The following is a 24,553-nucleotide window of genomic DNA, read 5'->3' on the forward strand; positions in this document are numbered from 1 at the left end:
ATTACTTGGTTTTACTGTCTAAAGGATAAGTCATCTTTATTAATTAACTGAATTATTTCTCAAGTATACGAAATGACATCAGCAGTTTATCTTAATTAATCTTAATTATTAATTTCAAATAATCTTAGACAATTTATTATGTAGATACGCAAGAAAATATATTTGATAATATCTTATTGAAGATTACAATTAATTTTCTTTTATATAATATTTTATAGTAAAAGAAAACGTATAGTAAAGAAATTTTTATTCTACTCAATGCTTATATAAATGAAAATGTTATTAAAAAATACACACTTGATTGGTTAAATTTTTTTAAACAAGTGATTAATTAGAAATAAATTGTTTATAAAATAAAATTAATCTTTATACAATTTTTCTAAATATATTATTTTGCAAAAATATTTTTAAAAAATGTAGATTGAAACTTGCTTGAGAAAATAAATTCTTTGATTGCGGAGATACTGTGTGTATGTACTGTGAGATACAATAAAGAGAATCTTACGGATTGGACACGAGAATAATGTATGTTATGTCCATATCCATCTTTAGACACAGGTCGCTCTAACTAGTTGACTCAGCTTGCACGCAAGACAAAGTGAAACAATCGGAGCAAGATCGATGAGCTGAGGAGAGCGCTGTGCTCATTAGAGAGAAGGCCGTTAGGAATAATTGCGGCAGCGATGAATGGCATTTCCTTGAATTCTTGCCCGGTGGTTCCTGCCTGGTTACGTAACCGATAAAATAATTTGCGGTTCGGCGTACCGACGCGAGAGTAATGTTCAACGCGGAATTCTAGGACAGCAGGGCGACGTAACCATGGCGATGTGTTTGCCAAACATGAGAAAGACGAGGGCACGATACTTTGTTTGCCTGATGACATTCGGATGAAACGGAAAGACTACCGAGTCGCACGAATACAATTAAATGTATCTCATTCAAGGTCATACATGTCATGAATATACCTAGTTACTCGACGATGCGAAACACGTTCACCTTAAAAGAACTCGGAATTGCATTAGGAAGGCCACATTTTATTATGCTTTACAAACACCAATTTGTTACGCGTAAAAGATGAACAAATTATTTCAAAGTAAATGAAGCTAAACTTGAAAGTAACAACATAGATAGAATTACTTTATTTATCAACAATGAAATAAATATAATATGAAAACAAATGTATAACACATTTCGATATATTTTACGTTCTATTTGACGCTAATTTAATATTTTGCAATGCAATGAATTCACTTTTTAAAAGCAATATTTTAGTATTACGAAATTAAATCTAATTCAATTAAAGAGCACATAATGTCAAATTAACAAATTAGTAACTTCCTAAGTAATCTAAAAGCACGACAAAGCGTAATCATGCAAACCCATGTTTCATAATAAAAGAGAAATACGATATTAAAGCTGGTTCACTGCAGCCATCTTGAATTATGATATTAGAAAGCACATAATGGAAATTGGTACAAAATACATTAAAGTAGGAATGTGTATGTGTTTTTCGACGAAATAACGTTTGCATTCAATAGGATAGACTTGTTACATGTATCGAAAATTCTCTTTTCACTTTGTTAATTAATAAATAACCATATATTTAGAATTGAATTGCGGTTTTACTTTCAATTAAGCACTATTCATTTCTAATTATACAGTTATTTATTGAAAGGAGAGATATAATAGAAAGGAAAATTTTCGATATATTTTGTTTTAATTCTATCTAATGCAAATGTTATTTTATCAATAAACATTTCTATTTTAAAGTATTTTGCAAGAATTTTTATTATATGTTTTCTCGCTTTAGATGTTATAAATATTTAGATGTTATAATATCAAGATGGTTATAGTGAACCAGCAAGAGTTTTAAGATAATTACATTCTGAATACGTATTAAAGAATATTATCTTCAATCAAGTCGAACAACTTTTTTGTATACATAATTTTTGCAGACATAAATGCAACGATAATAGAAGCAAGAAAAATTTAAATAAATAAAAGTATTGATATTTAACAAACAGCTATCATTTTGTAACTTCACGCTGTCATGATCTTCAATTAGCGCGCAGTCATCATGATTTCTATTTGCTTTATTGATAAATTAAATTGATTTTTTATTTTAAACACAGAATTCGGATTACACGAACAGCGTACACAATTAAATAATGAACAAAGCGATAAATAATTTTTTGCGTCATTTAAAATTTATTTCAGAAAAAAATCTCCAGAAGCTATCCGTCACCGGAATTTATATTGAAGCGTAGATAATATTGATTTATTATTTACAAATAATGTGAAAATTTTAATATATTTTCTAGGATTACGAGTGTCGTGTTTCAGGGTTAGCATATTGATCGCAGTCGATAATAAAAAAGTTAGGATTGTAAATAATTAACGGTGTAAGGTATCCGTATGACGGATCTTCTTGCATGCGAGTCATAAATCGTTATCAATCCAACATTTGGAATCGCGTGTACATCGCGTTGGGAATTTCCTGCGCGCTCACAAAGGACCACGCAGGAAGAAAATGCAGTCCATCTGCGGTGAATCTGTGTGCACGTTAGTCCCGAGTACGTGTCAACGAGCTGGTGCACTCGTGGTATTATTCGTGCGTATTACGTCGTGGATGAGTCACACGTGCGCGTTGTAAATCGCAAAATGAAGCCTTGTGCTCATTCTCTGCCGTACAATGGAATAATGATATATGATAATGCTAGGCACGCACGTGATTATCGCGCGGTCTTAATTTCTCTCTCCGATCTGTCACACAGAATTCCGGCGGCTAGATTTTTATCGCGGTATCGTCGCGGCTTTTACGGTTGAAAATAAGAAGGGGGGAAAAAAAAAAGAAAAAAGAAAAAAAAAACCACGATCGTCCTGATTTCTCGGTGTACGTGTAACCGAGTGTGTCTGGGTGTACGTGTCTCGCGGCGGCGACCGCAGCGGTTTGCAAATTGTGAGCTCCGTCCGAGAGAGAAATTTCGGATTCGTCCGCAATATCGATCTCGGACAGAACCGACAGACTCAACTCATCCACGATTGCTGCATTGTGCTACTTGCAAACGCCTTTCCCAATTATCGGCTGTTGCATCCACGTGTCCATTTGTTGTGACGTGAATACGGAATATATTGACGTGGAAGTGAAAAATAAGTAGAATCGTCCGTATCGCGATACTCGCAAGTGATCTCTTTATTCGTATTAGGATTGAAAATTTATTCGAATCAGTAAGATCAGTAAAATTATAGAATTTTATTAACTATTATTAATGACACTCGATTGCATCGATTTAATAACATTTTTTTGTGTGTTTGTTTAGATGACGACAATAATAGTTACGTAAAAAATTGGCTATTATTTTTGGCTACATGCGTAAATGTAGCCTTTATCTTTGGATGTAGCATAAAAAGGAAATTACGAGTACGCGAAAATTAGTCTTGTTGAGAAAACACGCCATATTGTACTTTAAAATAGTCATCTCTGTTACTATAATAGGTTCTGCGCTATTATGTAACTGTGTTAACACAGATTAACTGCGATTCTCCATTAAGAATCTTCATCTTGAGTCACCTCGAGAATCTCCGTCTCTCAGTTATTACGTATTTTATACTATCGTCGAAAAGTCACCGCCAAATTTCCTTCAAAAATGAATCAAGCTGTATCACACAGCAGGACGGAATAATCGTCCATTATTTCTAGCGATGAATTTACGCTATTACGTATTACAGGCGATTTAATCCTAATCGACAAACTCGAAATACGTGTATTTGTGTTATTGCTTGTCGTGAAAGTGGAAAACGGAGCAGTTATTGCAACAGTTATCAACAATGCTGCTTGGAATATGCTTGGATTTTGCAATTATAAGAATTCGCAGACGCCGCACAAAAGAATGCGCATTTTATTGCCGACTAAGACATCGCTTCATCTGCTTTCCTGGTTAGATACGATCTTGCAGAAATACGTAGAGAAATATTCGCATCAATAACGCGTTCCTCGTATTAAAGCAAAAGATTATTATTTTTTTTAAAAAGTATTCTCGCGTAGATTTTACTTGAACTTTAAACGTGCGAATTTAATTTTGATTTTAAATTTAATGCATCATGCGAATTCCTCTTTACCTTGCTATTTTATCTGCATTCATCTTTACAAAGAAGATGATTGTGATAAAATTTCTGCGTTAAATTGGAGCATCGTCTCGCTAGATAATGTGAAGACAGCGACAGTGAGTGTTTTAAGAAAAGAAAAAAAAAAAAAATGGACATTTGAAGTGACATGTTACGCGAGGCGTAATTTATTTCCGTGTGATTTTACTTCGACTTCGATGTAGGAAGGAAAATGTGACTGTAACAAGTATATCGCCATGGCTGCTTGGCATTTCAATGGCGAGGGTCAGTCCGCGTTACGTAACGGCCGGGGAAATGGGGAATATTTCAGTAGCGGCGGGGCGTTTAGGAATGCGCGAAAGTTAAGAAACACGTAAGAAGTTAAACTCCCAAAGGATGAAAGTCAGTTTCTTTCAGGCGTGGGCCGTGCGCAAGTGAACGCGCTCGTTACTCCGAGTCATTCACTTGGCTGCTCATTAGTGTCTCGATGGTGACTCTTATTATCTCAATCCGCTTTAATGCTTCACATTGATTGAACAATTAACAATTAACTTGCACGCTAATTAAAAAAAAAAAAAAAAAAAAAAAGAAGAAAAGAAAAGTCATCAAATGCTTTATCATCGATAGGTTCTCCAAAGATTTATCTGATCAATTATCGTTATATAATGCTATTACAAGTATTACAAGTACTAGAGATACATAGCTCTTTCTGTCTTCTTCGATATAAAATAAATAAACGTCATCATCTTTTGTATGATTGATAATGGATAAATGGAGAGAAAATTAAATATCTGCAATTTTTAACAGGTCTAGACTGGTTGCTGATGATTATCAGAATTTCTAGATACTGCACCAGCCTCTGAATGATTAGAGAAATAATTAAATGTATTAAAGAATATATTTATAGCTTGAATATTTCTGTAACTCACTCGCGATCTGATTATTTGAATAAAATTACAGAATTATATAGATAAATGAAATTAGACGAGTCTAATGCAAGTGCGGTTGTTAAAATTGAAATTTACACAAGAGTACATATATATAAGCAAGGGAATAAGACGTGCATTATGTATAAGCGACAGCGAATTGCTGCCAGATGCACGTTCTATTTATGTCATACCGGATCAATTCAACATCGACGAGAACGGAGAACGTTAAACACGCACGTATTGTCTGCATTCATGTTTAAACAAGTGTGTCGTTCCATTTAAATATTTTCCGATTGTCTCTTATTTCTCGCGAGGGAATAATCGCAGTTAATCGTAATTTGCTCTTTCAAACGATTGTCGACTGTATGTTGTGTGTATCGAAATTAATGGCAAATTTAATGCTAAGCATACTTTAAATAGCTAAATAAAAAAAAAAAAAGATAAAAAAAATATTTATGCACTTACGCGCGTAAATATTATGTCAGCGTAAGATGTTTAGAAAATGATGATGAATCGTCCTCTTGACAACTCGAATCTTGTCAACTTAAAAAAGAATTAATTCGTTATATTGACAAAAAAATCATATAAAATATTCTGCAGATAAAAAATATACTATAATATGCTTATTTCTCTAATTGCTTAATCGGACACTCGTCCTGTCATAGAAATGCCCAAGAGCTTGTTATTTCTGGTCATCGGCTTGCTCGTGAGGGTACTGGGCTTACCCAGTGGAGCACCGCCGGAGACATGCTTGGATCTGAAGCCGCGTCACCCTGGCAGCTCCTTGCAATCGTCGTATCCACCTTACCAGGTACTACCCGCAGGAGGACAAGGCAGGGTCCGTCTGATCCTCGGGAGCCCCGAGGGTCTCGCATATGAGGGCTTCATGATTCTTGCTAGGGACGTTGACACCGGCGAGTACGTAGGGGAATTCGCGAATCTGCCCGATTCTGCGAGAATTGTGGAATGCACTCAAGGCGTAAAGGTACTTTCTACTGCAATTTTAATTTCGTTGTTCCATTCAATAATGCGTTTTAAATCGCACTGATGTTAAAAAAGGTTTGAGTATTCTTATATTATAAATAATTGAGACAATATTTGTAAACATCAAATAATATAAATGTAAAACTTTTACGCTTACACTTTTTACACTACTTTTTACAAATTAGATTTTATCCTTCTCGGATTTGGAATAAATCTTTTCAAGTTTTTAAAAAATGAGGAGATAGAAAAGGAAAAGAGTTGTGTGGGTTGAATTAAATTTTTGAGTTTTTTAACTGTAAAACTGTTATTTTTGTGTTTTACGAGATATATCCTAGTAATATGATGTGTCAGAATTTCATTTTTATGCGACATTTTTCATCATCAATCCTTTCTTCATAATTGATAAATAATTGATTAAAACTCTTTGCAACTGATAATTGATTAAAACTGTAAACACGAATGATGTGTAATTTCTTATCGAAAAAACTTTTCCTGCTTTTTATGTCTAGAATGGCGTAACTCATACAAACACCAACAAGAAACACAATCTTGAATTCGATTGGGAAATTCCGGTTGATTATGAGGGTACCATTATCTTCAAGTAAGTATCGTTGTATAATATTATTCTGCAAAAAATTACTTTTTTTTTCTCTCCGAAGTGCTACAATATATTTTCCGAAGATTTTTTCGCACTGAATATGATGCCGTTGATCTAAAATTTGCATATATTTCAAGATCAAGATTTTGAATTAAATTAAGGTGAAAAGGATAAAAAGTGGCATTTTTGCCTATTTTTAACATTTTTTATATTAAAAAGAAAACTTTATTCTAAATAAAGTTTACGATGCATTTAAAAGCACAATTCAAGAGACTTCAATTATGTTTATTAGATGTTTATTAGATATATTTTTCTTGAAAATATAACAGAACGTTTCAAGCATTTTATATTTAACACTGCATATGAATTGTATTACTACATACTCATAATAAAATAAATAAGTCTACAAAGTATACAAAGTATATAAGTCTATAAAGTCTACAACATCTACAAAGTATATCAAATATATCAAATATAAATTAAACTTTACTTTACTTTTTTATTTGTAGACAATATTTAAACTTAACACTTAAACAAAAACATAGACAATTAATTCTATTATAAACAGAATAAAGAAAATTTCTATAAATACATAACTAAAACAATTTGCATTTTAAATCATTTTAATCAAACAATTTATAATAAAGTGTCATAAAAAGATGATCGTCGCACTGTATTAGCAGGCAACATTTATCGGTGGATTCAATATAAAAGTCAATTCAAAACCTTTTAATAATAATATTAATAACAAATTCAACATTTCAAAAATTTAATAATCTTAATATAATCTTAAAACTGTAATTCTAAACAAATAAATGTTGATACATATTTTATTTTTAAAGAAGTTTAGCGAAATATTTCTAACAGTCCAAAACCAATTTCTAAAATATTTTTAAAATTAAAATATATAATAAAATTGATAAATATGCTATTGATAAATATGCTTAAACCAAATTTATTTAAAAATGGATGTCATCTTTACAATAGATAAACAATAAATAATTATTTAAATTAACGCTATATACAAAAATTACTTAAGAATAGCTAAAAGACATTTAAATCATTTTGTTGTATACATAAAATTTCAAATATTGTTGAATGCAGTGCCATTTGTAATTTGTAATTTTGAGCTAATTGACAATATATTCATATTTTTCTAGTTACTTTGTAGTTCTTCTCGTAAAGCGCGACAATCAATTTCATAAAGACAAGAATAGTCAACTAGTCAGATACAACTAATGTAAAATCGTTAGAAGTATTTGACGTTTATTATATATATATATATATATATATATATATATATATATATATATATATATATATTTAAAATATATGTATAGAAATTTATTTTTATAATATATATTTTTAAATAATTATTATGAAATTAATTACGCGTAAGAATAGTTTATTAAATAACATTTAATAATTTTAAAATAATACTAACGTTAAACGTTAAACGTTAAAAGTTTCTAACGATAACAATTTTTATCTTCTTTGAGATTGATCGTTAGACACTGCAAAGAAAGAGTTACGAAGTGAGAGATAAAAAAAGGTGTGAATACCGACATCTTTTAACACAAAAGTAACAAATTATTAAGACTGCATTCCGACTTTCACTACTATTGAAATCTAGGATATTTAATAGGAATTACAAATTTACAAATTTACAAATACATTTTTAATATTAGTAGTGATATCGAAGTGATGCACAGAGCAGCAGTAATTTAATATCACGCAGTCTTCTTGTTACATAATCCATTAAAGAATGAAACGGGATATCTCACATTCAAAATATCTACATAGTCTCTGCATCATCCAAAATATTTACATAGTGTTTCGTGAATTCAAGGAAGCGCATGTCTATTTTGCACACAGTGTTCTCAAGTAGCGAATTAGTAAGAATTAGTGAGTTCCTAAGTATCCATTTCGCAATCTACAAAATTAGCATGGGTATGTTAAATATGTCTACATTTTGTAAAATCACTGCTTTTAGAAAGAAAAATTGTATCATGAAACACAACATAACATGACATAATTATGTTATGAGATTATTTATATATTATATGTATATTCTTTAATGTATTTTTTCAGGCTATTGAATAATTATTAACAGAAAGAAATAATTATTAACAGAAATTATTAACATATGTAGAGATAAACTCTACTTTTACTGATAATAAATAAAAAGAATTTTATCACTTCACGAGTTTTGCAAAAATAAAAAGTTATTAATTAATACAAAGATGCGAATAAGAGTGCATTTGCGTGAAGAGGCAGCTCAATGTTACACACATTTACAATAGTTAGAAATGCCATGAAATGTTTAGAAATGTGAAATCTATAATTGATAGATTATTTGCTTATTTTTACCCATCAAAACACCTCGCAGTGTTCCTAACAAAGAAGGCTACCCTTCTACGTAAATCTACGTTTATTCATTTACGAACTTTATTAACTAATAACTTATTAATAACTGGAAAATACGAAATAATGTAGGATTTTTTTATCCTGTTTTGACGATTCTATTTGCATACAAACTTGTGTCAATAAGTATAAAGAATCGTGCATATCACACATGGAGCTATATAAGCTTGCAGAAAATATATTGATGTTATCTTATTGTTTTTTTTATAAATAAAATAATTCTTTAAATTTATATAGGTACATTGTTATGGATAATAACATAATTTTAATACACATACGTATGTATTAAGAATAAATAATTTTATACACTCTTGTAAAATAAATAGGAATAAAGTATTATACTTTTATATTTATATAATTTCTGATATCTAGCAACATTCAAGTCCAAATTTTTGTAATATTATAACGCATGAGATTTAATAAAAGAATCGAAATTAAAAAAAAATATATATGAAAGTAACGTGCTTGATAAAACTTACCTCATTGAGTGCTTTATAAGAATAGGTATAATTTATGGTAGTAATTAATGCTGCCGTTGTACTAACCTCTCTAGAAAAGCAAAGCGTATAATATATAATATAATAATAATGTAATAAATATTTATGATTATACGTAAACGAAAAATGGTTACGAAAAATGAAACCTTATTATTACTTGGGTTTGATTTCTTCCCAATTGTTCAGTAAAATGTAATTAAATAAATCATTATTTGCATATCTCTGAATAACATAATAAAATAAATTAATGTAGTTTTTAATAATAATGGAGGTTGTGTTAATATCTTCTGTATAAGCAGACACGTAAACATTTTTTAACTCTTTCAACTTATAGAGGAGAGACACGAGGTTATGAATATCATTATAGCAAGCTAAAAATTTCAACATTTCTGGATCTCTAATTTTCAAAACTTCATCCAAATCATCAAATAATTTGTCAAAAGAAATGTTAGATACAGATAAACCATTACAGAACGTCCATTCCTTCCACCATGGTAATAGTTTATTTTCTCTGAAACATTTTATCAAAAATTACAATTTGTATCTTTATATATATTTTTATTTAAAAATATGTCGAGCATTGCAGATATTGTAAAAATATTACAATAAAAGAACTAATAATTACAATTGGATTTAATAAATGCCATCGCAATTTTAATTCAGCATTCCTTTTGCATTCCCTATCACCGAGAATACAAGCCCATCGTACAGCTTCTTGTCTTAAACATTTAATAAGACTGTTGTCGTCAGCTTTTTCTTCATATCCAATTTCTTGAAGGAGCGGATCCAACAGATCCTGTAATCTTATCTATATATTGTAAAAGCATTGTAAATATGTTATATTAGTTATTGAAACAATTTTAAATTAAAAATTGTAGAAACGTAAAAAGATTTATTTCCTAATTAGGAGCACTATATTTTTCGAAAAAGATTTTAATAGTTATTAAAAGTAAAATTAATATTTTGAACATAACAACATTGTCAAAATTTTTTGTACTGAAATCACTTTTACCTTGAGTTTAATATTATCAATATTATGAAATGGCAGAATGTATGACATGTGCTCAATAGCTTTGAACATAGGATACCATGGTATATAGTTCGTTTCCCACACTTTAGATAGCTTATGACATCCCAAAATACAGAAGGATTCAATTCGCCTGATATTGTTAAATGGAACGTGTCGTCGATGATTTGAGCACGATTTAAGACATGAATATTTATATAATTCTCGGAATTAAGATAACGTATGATTTTTAACAAACTTTCCGCATTATAAAACACACGATAATATCCTGTCATGCGATAAATAAATATTAGCTCTCATTAAATTGTATTGTATTGTGATATTAAATTGCAAGTAGAATGTCATCAAATATTGTGTTTATTTTTAGATATAACAAAAAATACTTTTGTCAAATAATAAATTGAGTTGTATTATAAATGATAAAAATTTAGTATTTACAAAGTGATGTAGTATTGAATTTAACATCGAATATTACCGGCCACTTAGTAAACTATTTATCACTATGAATTTTTAAGAAAATTAATCTTTATTTATAAATATTGAGTGCATCTTAGAAAGGATTAATATCAAACAAACTTATAAAAAGAGTATAGACAATTTTAATTTACGTTAGATATACAACGTAAATTTAAAGTCAGGTTTAAAAACTCTAATGTAAAAATAGGCCTCTAAAAGGAATCTTTTCTTTTCTTTTTGACTAACAAGTCTTGATAAATAAGATGAATAAATTAATGATATTCCACATTAAAATATTTGATCATTATTTACCTGTTTGTTGCCGATTGATTATTATGAACTGATTGTGTTCAGAATTGTAACAATTTGCAAGAAAATGCCTTTGTTCCCGAATTAGACAATACTTGGGTAAAATTCGCATTAAATTTATATACACTTGTTTCGTTAATACTGTCCATTGTTTGGAGGCAGTTTCTAGAAAAATTTTCGTCCATTCATTACCAAAGACTTCCGTTATATTAAGAATGGGATATTGCTTTTCTTGTATCCAAGGATTCATCAGGTCTTTCACACTAATTTTCTCCAAATCCATAGTTTGTGAATCGTAGACAGTTTGCATTGCGATCCAAAAATCATCCAGACTACCCGTTCTTATAGAAATGTATAATAATTAATGCTAGTCACAATGCATATTGTGTAATAGAGACATTATCATTGAAAAAATATGATTCTCTCGATATATAGCATAAAGACAAATTTATATTATTTTTATAACTTTCAAAAAATATCGCTCATCACATCATTCGTTCAATTAAGCTGTCGTGGGACAAGTGCCCGTGGTTTTATTTGTGCGAACGTCATAAATTGTATCAAATCTGCAATGACTGCACCAGTTGAATTGAAATTTGGATTAAAGGTAGATAAACTAGGTAGATAACTTTTAGAATAAAAATAAAAATTTTAAATTTTTATCATTATACTTTACAAATGAAAATATTGTAATATCCAAATATGTATATTTTTTTATGTATATATTTATGTATATTTTAATGAAGATGCTGTGGACATCAACAGTTTTCACCAGTTTCTCATTTTTAATGCAGAATTTTGTTAAAAATATTGATTGTTGATAGTTGCGTTAAATATGGCGTTTACTTTTCAACAGAATATGTCATTATGGCGAACATTTGATAAATGCTCGTACAGTACGAAATACACAAAACAACTATGCTTGAGAAAGTGATATTCTTTCGATATTGCTAAAATAAAGTACGTGGATAAATTTTTAAGAAGTAAACGATAATATTAACAAGTCAAAGTTATAAAATATTAAATATTCTACAGTATAATGTACTTTTACTTTTGTTTTTACTAAGAAGAAACTAAAAGTGTATTCTTAAATAGTACATATTTATTTTTAAACATTATTTAATAGTATTTAATACATCTTGCAATTTTAAAAGAAAATAATTTATTCAATACATAAAGTGTTTCTGCACACGGCCTTAAAAATGAATCTATCAAATTTATCAAATTTGTGATTATCAAATATATCCTGCATATAGTTTTATTCTTAGAAAATGTAATAAAACATTAATAAAATTACAAATAAAATTACATTCTTGAAGAAGTTAAGCTAAAAAGCATACAAACAATTAGTAAAATTATAAAAATTCTAATTATATATTAATTATAAAAACTTAAGTTAAAACAATCTGTTAAATTACATATTAGGTTTTAAAATAATAGATACAATAATTATTACTGCATTACGACAAAAATTGTCTTTCCCAGTTTTCTACATTACACTACTAAATCTACTAAATAAGACTTGTTCAAAAAAATAACAATAGTCGAGCTTTTAAATATGATAAGTACATACGATAAGTAGGAATGGAATGTTTTTATAGAGAGAATCTTTTATTAGAAACAGGAAGAGAGCTGTGTTCTGAATTTTGTTACAAATTAAACTATTCCTGTAGAAATTCTTTTCATATTCGACACATAATTTATAATTTGGAAATCAAATTCACTTGAATGGAATAATAGAATAGTATAATTATGTATAATAAGATATTAGAATGCAGATTATATTAAATTTTAATTTACCGATTATACGAAGTATTGATTCTGAATATTAAATTTTTGGATATAAAATTTTCTTTTTATATAATAAAAGTTACTTAGATTTTTTTCTTACTTTGAGGAGTAAGAAAATTTTTGAGAAAGTAATCTTATATGTAACAACATAGCTTTACAGCAAAGCTTTACAGCAAAAAAGATAGCAGAAAATAATTATTAATAAATTATTATTTACATATCGTTATATTATCAAACGAAGAAATAGAAATGAAAAATTATTTGTTTGACAAAAAGGAAAAGAGAAAACCGGAAACCGGAAAGATACAAAACAAAAATATACTCACTGTCTTTTCATATACACATTAATGCCTTCCTTAAAAATTTCATTACCCACTATATGATGTAACATACGTAATATAAAAGGCGCTGTAATAGATAAGCATTATATGATTACATATATAAGTAAATATACCTATAGTATATTTATCAAAGTTTTAAAAATATTGATGAGATATTAATTAAAAATTTTGATATTTTTAAAATCCAATTAATATAATCTTAAAATAAAAACTTATTTTTGAAAAAGTTCTTAAATAATTTTGCATGTTTTAATTGTTTTAATATTAGTTATTTGATATTGTTATACCTTTTATGTAATAAGTAAAAGAGAAAAGAGAATTAATTTCAGAGATACTATTAACTTTTGAACCAAGAGGATTCATAACTTGTGAATCATCTAGACGGAGAGATTCTTGTTGAGTCTGGACTACGAACAAATCCAACATCCGAGTATCCAGCATAATCTAGATATTAGAAATATAGTCACGAAATAAATATTAATTTAATTATCAGTTTATTATTATCAGACTAACGAACAATATAGTTGAATTAATTAAAAATCTTATAAATGAATATCACATGAACACAACAAAATTTTTTATATTTAACTTAAGTAATAAAATAATCAAAAATATTCGAACAATATTCCTTTCTCGTTTTGAATCGTTTTGAATAGGACATATTCAGCTTTTTGTCGAAATATTATCATAGACATAAAAAAGTACCTGATTAATTATATACACGCCGAATAACGTAGCAATACCCTCGTTCAACCACATGTAAGACCATCATGTTGGACTGACCGCGGTGCCAAACAATTGGCCAACCATCTTACATCCTATTACACGTGATAATTCTATTTTGCGTCCAATCGGATCCATTTCTTTATTGTAAATAATATCTTCTTCTCTGAAAGCAGTATATAAACGATGTGTTATATCTATGTTACAAATTCATGTCACAAATATACATGACCTGCCATCTTTCATTATTAGTAGCATTATTTACTATATATAATATTTACAATTTTTCTATTTTATAATTTTTTCTATTTTATAACTCAGTTTTCCTATAAAACTATAGAACTTAATTTTTTCCAAATCCATGGTTAGTACGTTATAGATAGATTGCATTGCAGTTCAAAAATCGTCCAGACTACCCATTCTTACAAAAATGTATAAAAATTAATTCTACTCACAATGTATATGATAGAGATGATATCGTTCATTCGGAAAAATATGATTCTTTCGATATATAGCATAAACACAAATTTAATTTAATAATTTAATAATTTAATAATTTTTATAACTGTCAAAAGACACGCATATCATTCGCTGAATTAAGCTCTCGCCGGATAGTGAATAGATGCCCGTGATTTTATTTGCGCGAAACGCCGTTAATATAAGTAATAATATAAGTTACATCGTCAAATCTCATCGACGACTATACCGATTAAATTTTAATAGGGATAATAGATATATAATAGATAAAATGATAGTAGATAATAGCGATAATAGATAATAGATAGATAAATTTTTTATTTAAAATGTTTTCACTTTTTATCATTATACTTATACAAATGAAAATATTGTAATATCCAAATATATATAATTTAATTGGAGACTCTGTCGACCTCAATTAATTTTGACTAATTTTTCTATTCTTAATGTAAAATTTTTTTAAAAACGGGATTTGTAATTGTATAAATATGGCTTTTACCTTTCAACAGCTATATCTTTATAAATATATTGATAAATTTTGCTATATTTGATAGATATGTGTAAGACATACTAAATAACTATATTGAAGAAAGTGATATTATTCCGAAATTGTTACAATGTAATGCATGGGTAGACTTCTAAGAAGTAAATGATAATATTGTGGGATAAAAATGAAAGAAATTTATGTAATATTAAATATAATACGTTATAGTATATTTTCAGTTTTGTTTTTTCAGTTTTGTTATTTTACTAAAGATAAAATAAAAAATATAATCAGACAATAGATGGCTTTCATCGCCAAACTGGGTCTCCGTGTCGAATAATTTTTATTTTGTTGAATTTCAAGATAATGCTTATCGCGAACTACGTGTCGTTAAATCAACGATCTTGCAACGATCTAGCCTATTCAAAGCTAAATCTAAACGTTGGAAACTATCTGATTATTTGGTATTATAAATAATAAAAAATTGTCATTTACAAAATAATATAATTCTGAATTTACGTCGAATGTTACCAATTCAAGTTACCCATTTAGTTGACAATTTTTTTACAGCAATATATAATAAATTTTTATGAAACTTAACCTTTGTTTATAAATATTGCATATCAGAAAGGAATAATACTAAAGAATTTCTTCAGATATATGAATATCATTATTAAACTAAATGCGTTAAATGTAATTCATTTAAGAAAAGAAGAATTGTAGATAGATTAAAATCACTAAAAGGAGGATTAGACAATTCTAATTTATGTTAGATATATAATTTCAAAGTCATATATATCCAATTTAAGAACTCTGTTACAAATTAATAATCTTTTTTTTCATAGTTAACAAGTCTTAATAACAAGATGAATGAATTAATGATATTTCACATTGAAATATTTGATCGTCATTTACCTGTTTGTTGCCGATTATTATGAACTGATTGTGTTCAGAGTTGTAACATTTTGCAAGAAAATGCTTGTGTTCCTGGGCTAGACAAAACTTGAGTAAAATTCGTTTTAAATTTATATACATTTGATTTGTTAATGGTACCGTCCAGGTTCGATTCCTGGCTGAGGTGGTATTTTTTCGCAAAATAATTACGAGTTTTCACGACTGGTTCGTGGTCGGGCCCCGCCATGATGCACACCTTCCCTTCTTATTCGGGGCTCGAGCCATGCTTGATGCAATCTCTCCTGTCGTGCTCCAGGAGGATTATTTGTATATTTGCCAATGGCGTTGGAGGGTGTCGCCGCTGCAATCCGACCTGCATCCATCGAGAGAATAGGACCATCATCTCTCTGGAGTACCGGTCGTGGGGATTCGAAAGAATACATGTATATATGTATATTGTAATATATATATATATATATATATATATATATATATATATATATATTGTAATATATATATATATATATATATATATATATATATATATGTGTGTGTATCATTGTATTGTTGACGTGTTATTCTAAATACGTTATTTGCGATAAATATCATCACATACCTCGGTAGTCGAAAGGATAAGATGCCTGCCCGGTAAGCAGGAGATCCAGGTTCGATTCCTGGCTGAGGTGGTATTTTTTCGCAAAATAATTACGAGTTTTCACGACTGGTTCGGGCCCCGCCGTGACGCACATCCTCCCTTCTTATTTGGGGCAGTTTTTAGAACAATTTTCATCTCTTCGGTATCAAAGGTTTCCGTTACATTAAGAATAGGATATTGCTTTTTTTATATCCAATTAATTCATCAGGTATTTTACACTTTAATTTTCTCTAAATCCATAATTTAGTTGAATCATAAATAGATTGCATTACAGTCCAAAAATCGTCCAGATTTCCCGTCCTTACAAAAATGTATAAAAATTAGTTTTATTCACGATGTATATACTATAATAGAGACAATATCACAAACATTTTTTTCGGTATACAGCATAAACAGAAATTTACACAAATTTTATAATTGTCGAAAAACACGCATAATTCGCATCATTCGCTCAGTTTAGTTCTTGCGGAGTAGATGTCTGTGATTTTATTTGCGGAAAATTGCAATATAAGTTGTAAAGTCTCAACATCGATTGCACAGATTGAATTTTAATTATTAGGGATCATTGAATAACAAATAGATAAATTTTATAATAAAAATGTTTTCAATTTTTATCACTATCATCTACAAACTAAAATAACATGTAATGATATATTCGAAAAATAATTACATTAAATTTTGTTGTTGATTATTCTTTGATTCCAAATAATAAACTTTTTGATACAAAATCTTTTTTTTATTTTAACACATTTAAATTATTTCTTATTTCGAAAAGTAAGAAAGCATGTGAGAAAGTAATTTTATATGTAGTAACATAGTTTTTATACCAAAAATAGCAAACAATATAATAAATTATTATTTACATATAACATCATGTAACGAAGAAATTAAAATGAAATATTATTCATTTGACAAAAAGGAAAAGAAATGAAAGATATAAGACATAAAAATACTTATTTTCTTTTTATGTACGCATTAATCCCATTCTGAAAAATTTTATCATCCACTGTGTGATGTAGCATACGCAATATAGAAAGTGCTATAACAAATAAGCGTTATAAGATTAAACATGCAAGAAATTATACCTACATTAAATTTAGAGAAGATTAAATTTAGAGAGAATTAAATTTATCAAAGTTTTCAGAAATATGATAAGGCTATAATTAATCAAAAATTTCGATATTTTTAGAATATATTTGTTTCAGAATATATTTTTACTTATTTTAGTGAGTACAGAATATGTAAATTGAAATTAAAAACTTATTTTTGGAACAGTTGTTATAAATAATTTTACATGTTTAAATTGTTTTAATGTTACTTATTCAGTACCTTTTACATAATAGGTAAAAGAGAAGAGAGAATTAATTTTAGAGATACTATTAACTTCTGAACCAAGAGGATTCATAACTTATGACTCTAGACGGAAAGATTCTTGTTGAGAACAAATCTGGAGAACAAATCCGAGTATATGGTGTAATCTAGATATTACAAGTATAGTCACGAAATAAATAATAATTTAATTATTAGTTTATTATCATTATATTAATTATTAGCTATTATCCATTAACATTACCAATAAAATTAATAAACCATTAACAATATAATTAAATTATTATAAATCAATGTTATAAACGATTTTACATGAACGCGATAAAATTCTTTATGTTTAACTTCAATATAATTGAAAATATTAGAAGAATATTCTTTCTCTTCTCGTATGCTTTCAAATAGAACTTATATATCAGTTTTCTTTCAAAGTATCGCAGACATGAGGAAATACCTGATTGATTATGTACACGCCGAACAACATAGCAATACCCTCGTTTAGCCACATGTAAGACCACCATGATGGACTAACCGCCAGTACCAAACAATTGACCTACAACTTTACGTCCTATTACACGTAATAATTCTATTTTGCGTGCAATGGCAATCTATTTTTTCATTATAAATAATATCTTCTTCTCTGAAAACAACATACAAACGATGTTATTATATTCATGTCACAAATTCGTGTCACAAATCTGCACAATCTGCCATCTTTTATTCCTAATAGTATTATTTACTGTATATTAATATTTACCGTGTTTTTCTATTTTGTAACTGTTTTACTGTAAAAGTATAAAAATTAATTTTTTGAAATGCATATTCTACCTGTAAAGTACAAACCGCAATTTATCCACACAATCATCTGTCAAATCTGTGATCACATATTGATTTCTCAATAATGATCCTTTTCGCCATACAGATTCAACAGTACTTGACAACAGTACGTGACAACTTCGATTAATCTGAAAATTTCATCCCATTGCACGTCCATCCACTCTCTTCTCCATAATTTGAGGTTTTGTATGGGCGAAATATGAATATAATCGTTCTTATCGAATAGCAAAATTGCTATACGGTACGTAGGCATTTCAGGAGTTGTGTTAAAGCGTGTCGTAGTCGACGTTTGTTCTGATGCAGAAGGCCTACGACGAGAAAGTGTATTTGAAAAAAACGTTGTAACATGTTCAGGGTGTCTTATAGCAATGGTAAATTTAGCCTTTAGTTCATCCCAACATGGAAAGAGACGCATTCCTATCGGTGAGTTACTTGTTGCGATAAGCCATCTAACACATTTAATTAATTTTATTAATGTATTATGTAATGAGATTATTTTTTTTATTCTTTGATTGGATATTATTATAGAAACTTAGGAGAGAGAGAGAGAGCGAATAAATTTTAATAGAAACATTTTTTTCGACTTCTATATTTGTTAGCACAAAGCATGCCCTTTCTTTCTAGTATTTTTTTTACAATTCAATATTTATTTTATTAACTGCATATATCTATTATTTTATTAACTGCATATATCTAATATTTATTTTATTAATGCATTGACCATAAATATTGACTATATCTATTGACTATAAATAAATCCTTAAGAAATTAGCATTAAGAAATTCTATTTTATATACGCATACAACACCTATAATGAATTTATTTAACAAAATAGAGCTTTAAGGAAAAGAAAATATCTAAAAATCACTTTATATATTATTATTTTCATAACTTTTTTTACTGAATGTTTATATTAAATACATATTTTGTAACAAAATTAGAACAATCAAATCTCTTTCAAAACTCCATGAATATTATAATATTCATTTATCAGGACATAAGTCATGAAAGAAATCCAAGATGATAATTTGCAGTTCGTGAATATATGAAATGTTTTATACATTATTTTATGTTTTGCATTAATTTCTGTTAACATAATTTGAGTTATTTCCAAATTCGCTGAATGCAAGATTATATTTTGTGCAATTTTAAGAATCATAATGCTAATATCACATTCTCCATAGAAGATATCGTTTTCTGTATCTAATGCTAGTGTAATGCTGTATTGTTTTGGTATTATAAAATCAGGCAAACATAAATTGTCTAACATGCACTCTTGATGTAGCTTTGAATGTGATTTCCTTAGTGATTTCGATTATTTCTGGTCTTTTATTTATTTGTGATTTTTTGATTGTTTTTGATCTTTTAGTTGTTTTTGATCTTTTGGTTGTTTTTGGTTTTTCGATTTTTATTTTTCGATTATTTCTGGTCATATGGTCGCTGTTAGTCTTAGGCTTATTTCTGGTTTTTTGGTTGTTTCTGATCGACTTTTTATTTCCCCTTTGGTTTTCTCATCTTCTTTGTCAGATATTTTTTCTTCATGAATATAAATAGCCGTAACGTAATGAAATATTAGACCTCCATATAACAATAATTTTATTAATTTCGTGATATTTATCTAAACAAATTTTTTTGTTTAAAGAAATGTATTTTTTTTTTAAATAGAAATATGAAATAAAATTATATCGTCGAAATTTGACTTTTTGAGAAACTAAAGAACCATAATTACGGATTTTTTTATGAATAGATTTATAATCACAACAAAAGAATAGAATCTTTTATTAATGCTATGAGCATATCGTTATTATTATGAATGTAATATTAAATATTATATTGCAACATGTAATCCAATGAAATGAAATTTTTTATCTTGAAAAACACTTTTAACGTTAATAATTTCAAAAGAGTTATTATTTGTAAATTGAGCTTGCGTTTTAAGTATACTTTTACATTAAAAAAAAAAATACATTTATATATTAAAACAGATATAGACATTGTTTCTAGATTAAATTTACACATTGTTAACTAATAGATATTTAAAATGTTTTATAACAATTAGTTGAAGTTGTACTTACAGTTATAAATACTTGAAAATAGACATACAATTGATATGTTCTCTAAATTCACGATCTTTCTGCTTCAATAATTCGTTAAAAAGTAATGATATTGAGATAAAGAGCCTAATAAAGAAACACTTTTAACGTTAATAATTTCAATAGAATTATTATTATTATAAACTGATCTTGCATTTTAAGTATATTTATCTATATATTTAAAGAATTTATTAAGTATATTATATTAATATTTGTATATTAAAATACATGTAAGTATTATTTCTAGTGATTAAATTTATACATTGAAACTCTGTGGACTATTAAATATTTAAATTTTATAATAATTTGTTTAAGTTATATTTACCGTTATAAGTGATTTAAAATAGTGTAATCTCTGAATCGACGAGATCTTTCTGCTTCGACAAGTTCAGTTCGTTACAAAGTAATGACCGTTCTAACAAACATGCTTATAATAAATCATTATAATAAGTAATACAAGGTATAAACATATATCTGATAACATATGATAGACGGTAAATCAACTGAATATTTCAGTGTAATTAAATTGATTTGTTGAATTTATTATTTTATTTTTACTGCCGGATTATATATTTTTGTGCAATGCACAGTTGGCAAATGTAGATATTTCTCTTGCCGAGTCAGTTACATAATGTACTTCATATACTTTATTATCGTTCTTGGTGTCAGAATAAAACTGACAATTATAACGCAAATGAATAATCGCTAATTACTGTATATAGGAAGACAATAGTAATTTATTTTACAAGTTAGGGATTATGATAACCCAAAAATAAATATTTTTTAGTGATAAATTGTACAAAGTAATTAGAATCACTTCTTGTAATAAAGTATAATTAAAATGACTAATTAAAAAAAAATAATTCTAATTCAATTTGCGAATTTTGCGATTAAAAAAGTTATTATTAAAATATTTGGGACGAATGCATGCATTCATAATTTAGAGAAAAGAGTAATCGCAGTATGAAGAGAGATGCCCAGTGTTACATACTACTCACTTTACTTTTGTCGCTTGTAGATCACATTTCTAAATATGCTGTTACGTTTTTAACAACGCGTCTCATTTCCTAGATATACTCATTTGTAGTATATTTTTATATTTTAATTATATATTTAAAATGTTTTATAATAATTTGTTCAAGTTATATTTACCGTTATAAGTGATAAAATAGTGTATTCTCTGAAACTTATACTTTATTAATTATTAATTTATCAAATGCTATTTTTTTTTGTTTTTTTTCTCATTATTGCGATAAATGTTTCATTATAGCAAAATTACATAGAATTTCATTTATATTTATCTTTTTTTATCTTACTAAATATGTTCGCAAGAAATGACTTGTATGAATCATGAAGTAATCAATATCAATATTTATCATTATTATTATTAATAAAATTATATAATAAAAGATAGTCAATACTTTAATAATGTAATGTATTATAATAATGTAATTTACTATTACTAAAGCTATTTAATAATTATATTGTTGTCCAGGAACAAATTATTTTTTTATCTCTTCTAAGTGCCATAGTACATTTTTCGAGAATTTTTTACGTTGAATGCCCTGGTAAAATTTGTCTATTACGCCAGGATTTTGAGTAAAATGTGAAAGGGATAAAAAATAGCGTTTATGGCTATTTTCAACGTTTTGTGATGGCAAAAAGAAAATTAATTTCTAAATGATGTCTACAGAATGTAAAAATACAATTCAAGAATTTTTAAATAATTTTTATTTATCATACAACTTATTTTCAAGTTATTGTTATAGTATAGCTTTTTGAATTTTAAACCTTTTGTATAGAAAAGAGAGAGAGAGAGAGAGAGAGAGTGGGAGGGGGCGAATATATATTTAAATATATGGTAGCAAAAGAACAATACGAATCTAGTTAGTTGTAAAAAACAGTTTAAATATTCAAATTTTGAATATACATGTTGTTATACAAAATTATCAATTCAAAATTAACAAACTATTGATGGAGCTTAAAAAGTTCCATCCGGCTCTTTTTAAGCCGTTTATATTAACAATAGTTGATTACAGTTTCGTGCAATAACGTGTATATTCAAAATTTGAACATTTTAATTGCTCTTTATAACTAGATTCAAATTACAATTACTTTTTTACTGCTATATATTTCAATGTATTTGCTTCTCTCTCTCTCTCTCTCTCTCTCTCTCTCTCTCTTTCTCTCTTGCTTTATTCATTATACAGAAAATTTAAAATTCAAAAAGCTATAACTTGATGAAAATAAGTACAACTATAATAAGAATTCATTTGATTGCTTTTGAATATATTTTTAAATGCAGATTTTATTTAGAAACAAGATCTATTTTGAAAAATGTTGAAAATGGTCAAAAATGTCCATTTTTTTTATCTCTTTCATTCCATTTTACTTAAAATCCTGCCGTGCTAGACAAATTCTATCAATGCATTGTGTTCAACGCGAAAAAAATCTGTGGGAAATGTACTTCGAAAACTTATATTGAACTGTATAATGATAATGGTACTTTAACGACAATCATGTGATTTAATCACATATCTCATTAAATTAAATAAAATTCTGAGTGAGTTTTACCATACAGCATAATTCCTGTATTTTACTTAATCCATATGAAAACAAATTCATTCATGATTTTATGTAAACTACTATAAAATTTAAATAAGATTCAAAATTTTTATGTTGCTCATCTATTGCTTAATCTATGTTAAAATTAATAATTGTTTTATTATATAAAAAATCCTGCTCGCCAATAATCGGTCTATGTTATTTGCTGTTATTTATTAACATGTACTGGTTGGTATCAATGTATAGTTTATATAAATTTAACATATATCTAAATTTTGGAAATATATATATACATATATATATATACTAAAATAAATATATATATATATATATATATATATATATATATATATATATATATATATATATGATAATGTAAATCACACTTTTATAAAATAAAAGATGTATATCGCAATTCTAAATTGCGAATAATTCAAAGTATGCTCTGACATCTATAAAGATTTATCGTAATTTTATTTTATTTTGTTGCGTGATGATCGATTAATTATATAATAGATCATATATCAGATTCAAATGTTTGTATGTGTTACCACGTCAAGAGTCGCGTCAAGACCCCGAGAGAGTTTGTTATTTCCGCGAACTTGCTAAATCGCTAAGTTCCCGCATTCCTATAAAATTTAGAACAAGAAACATCAGCGTCTGGAAACGACTTAATCGTTGAGTCATGATTCCAGCAACTGATTCCAACCGCTGCACGCACACACGCGCGCGCGCGCGCGCGCGCACGCGCGTGCGCAGATTTAAACCCACACGTGGACATGCATCGTACTTATGAAACACACTTATGAATCACAATTAGGTATTACCATACGCGCGGATGCGGCTCGTGTTTGGAATTCAACGCGCTCGTACGGGCATAACGGTGTGAGAAACGCGCGAAACATTCCTTATGAACTTTTCCTCGTAATAATCGATACGGAGTTATTAATGCATGTTTAATAGGACGCACAGCTGCGAAACTCTCTGTTAAAACTTCGTAATTTATTTCGAGAAGTCTGAATTTTATTTCGTTTTTACA

At 27.9% G+C, this 24,553-nt stretch overlaps 2 protein-coding genes across 3 annotated transcripts in view; one reads left to right on the forward strand and one right to left on the reverse strand.

The window, feature by feature from the left end:
* LOC105427271 (ferric reductase 1) overlaps nucleotides 1–24,553 on the forward strand; it is a 42,032-nt gene that overhangs the window by 2,402 nt on the left and 15,077 nt on the right. The window contains exons 2-3 of the mRNA XM_011638942.3: nucleotides 5,699–6,018; nucleotides 6,527–6,618. Coding sequence (XP_011637244.1) covers nucleotides 5,701–6,018; nucleotides 6,527–6,618 — 410 coding nt within the window. The 5' untranslated portion in view covers nucleotides 5,699–5,700. The remainder of the gene's footprint in view (nucleotides 1–5,698; nucleotides 6,019–6,526; nucleotides 6,619–24,553) is intronic.
* Nucleotides 9,431–14,654, reverse strand: LOC148936336 (aminopeptidase N-like). 2 transcript variants are annotated; one of them, XR_016139638.1, is made up of 6 exons: nucleotides 14,166–14,654; nucleotides 13,748–13,904; nucleotides 13,446–13,527; nucleotides 11,332–11,669; nucleotides 10,162–10,831; nucleotides 9,431–10,047 (listed from the first exon to the last, which is right to left on the reverse strand). XR_016139638.1 is itself a non-coding variant. In XM_089078554.1 (5 exons), the coding sequence occupies exons 1-5, from the start codon at nucleotides 14,217–14,219 to the stop codon at nucleotides 10,545–10,547; spliced, it is 918 nt and encodes a 305-aa protein (XP_088934680.1). In that variant the 5' UTR covers nucleotides 14,220–14,654; the 3' UTR covers nucleotides 10,038–10,544. The 2 variants fall into 2 exon arrangements, 1 of the variants encoding a protein (XP_088934680.1); XM_089078554.1 differs by having other exon boundaries at nucleotides 10,038–10,831.

This window comes from Pogonomyrmex barbatus, unplaced genomic scaffold (genome assembly GCF_055798465.1).
Source record: "Pogonomyrmex barbatus isolate J1 unplaced genomic scaffold, ASM5579846v1 scaffold23, whole genome shotgun sequence".
Classification (NCBI taxonomy): domain Eukaryota; kingdom Metazoa; phylum Arthropoda; class Insecta; order Hymenoptera; family Formicidae; genus Pogonomyrmex; species Pogonomyrmex barbatus.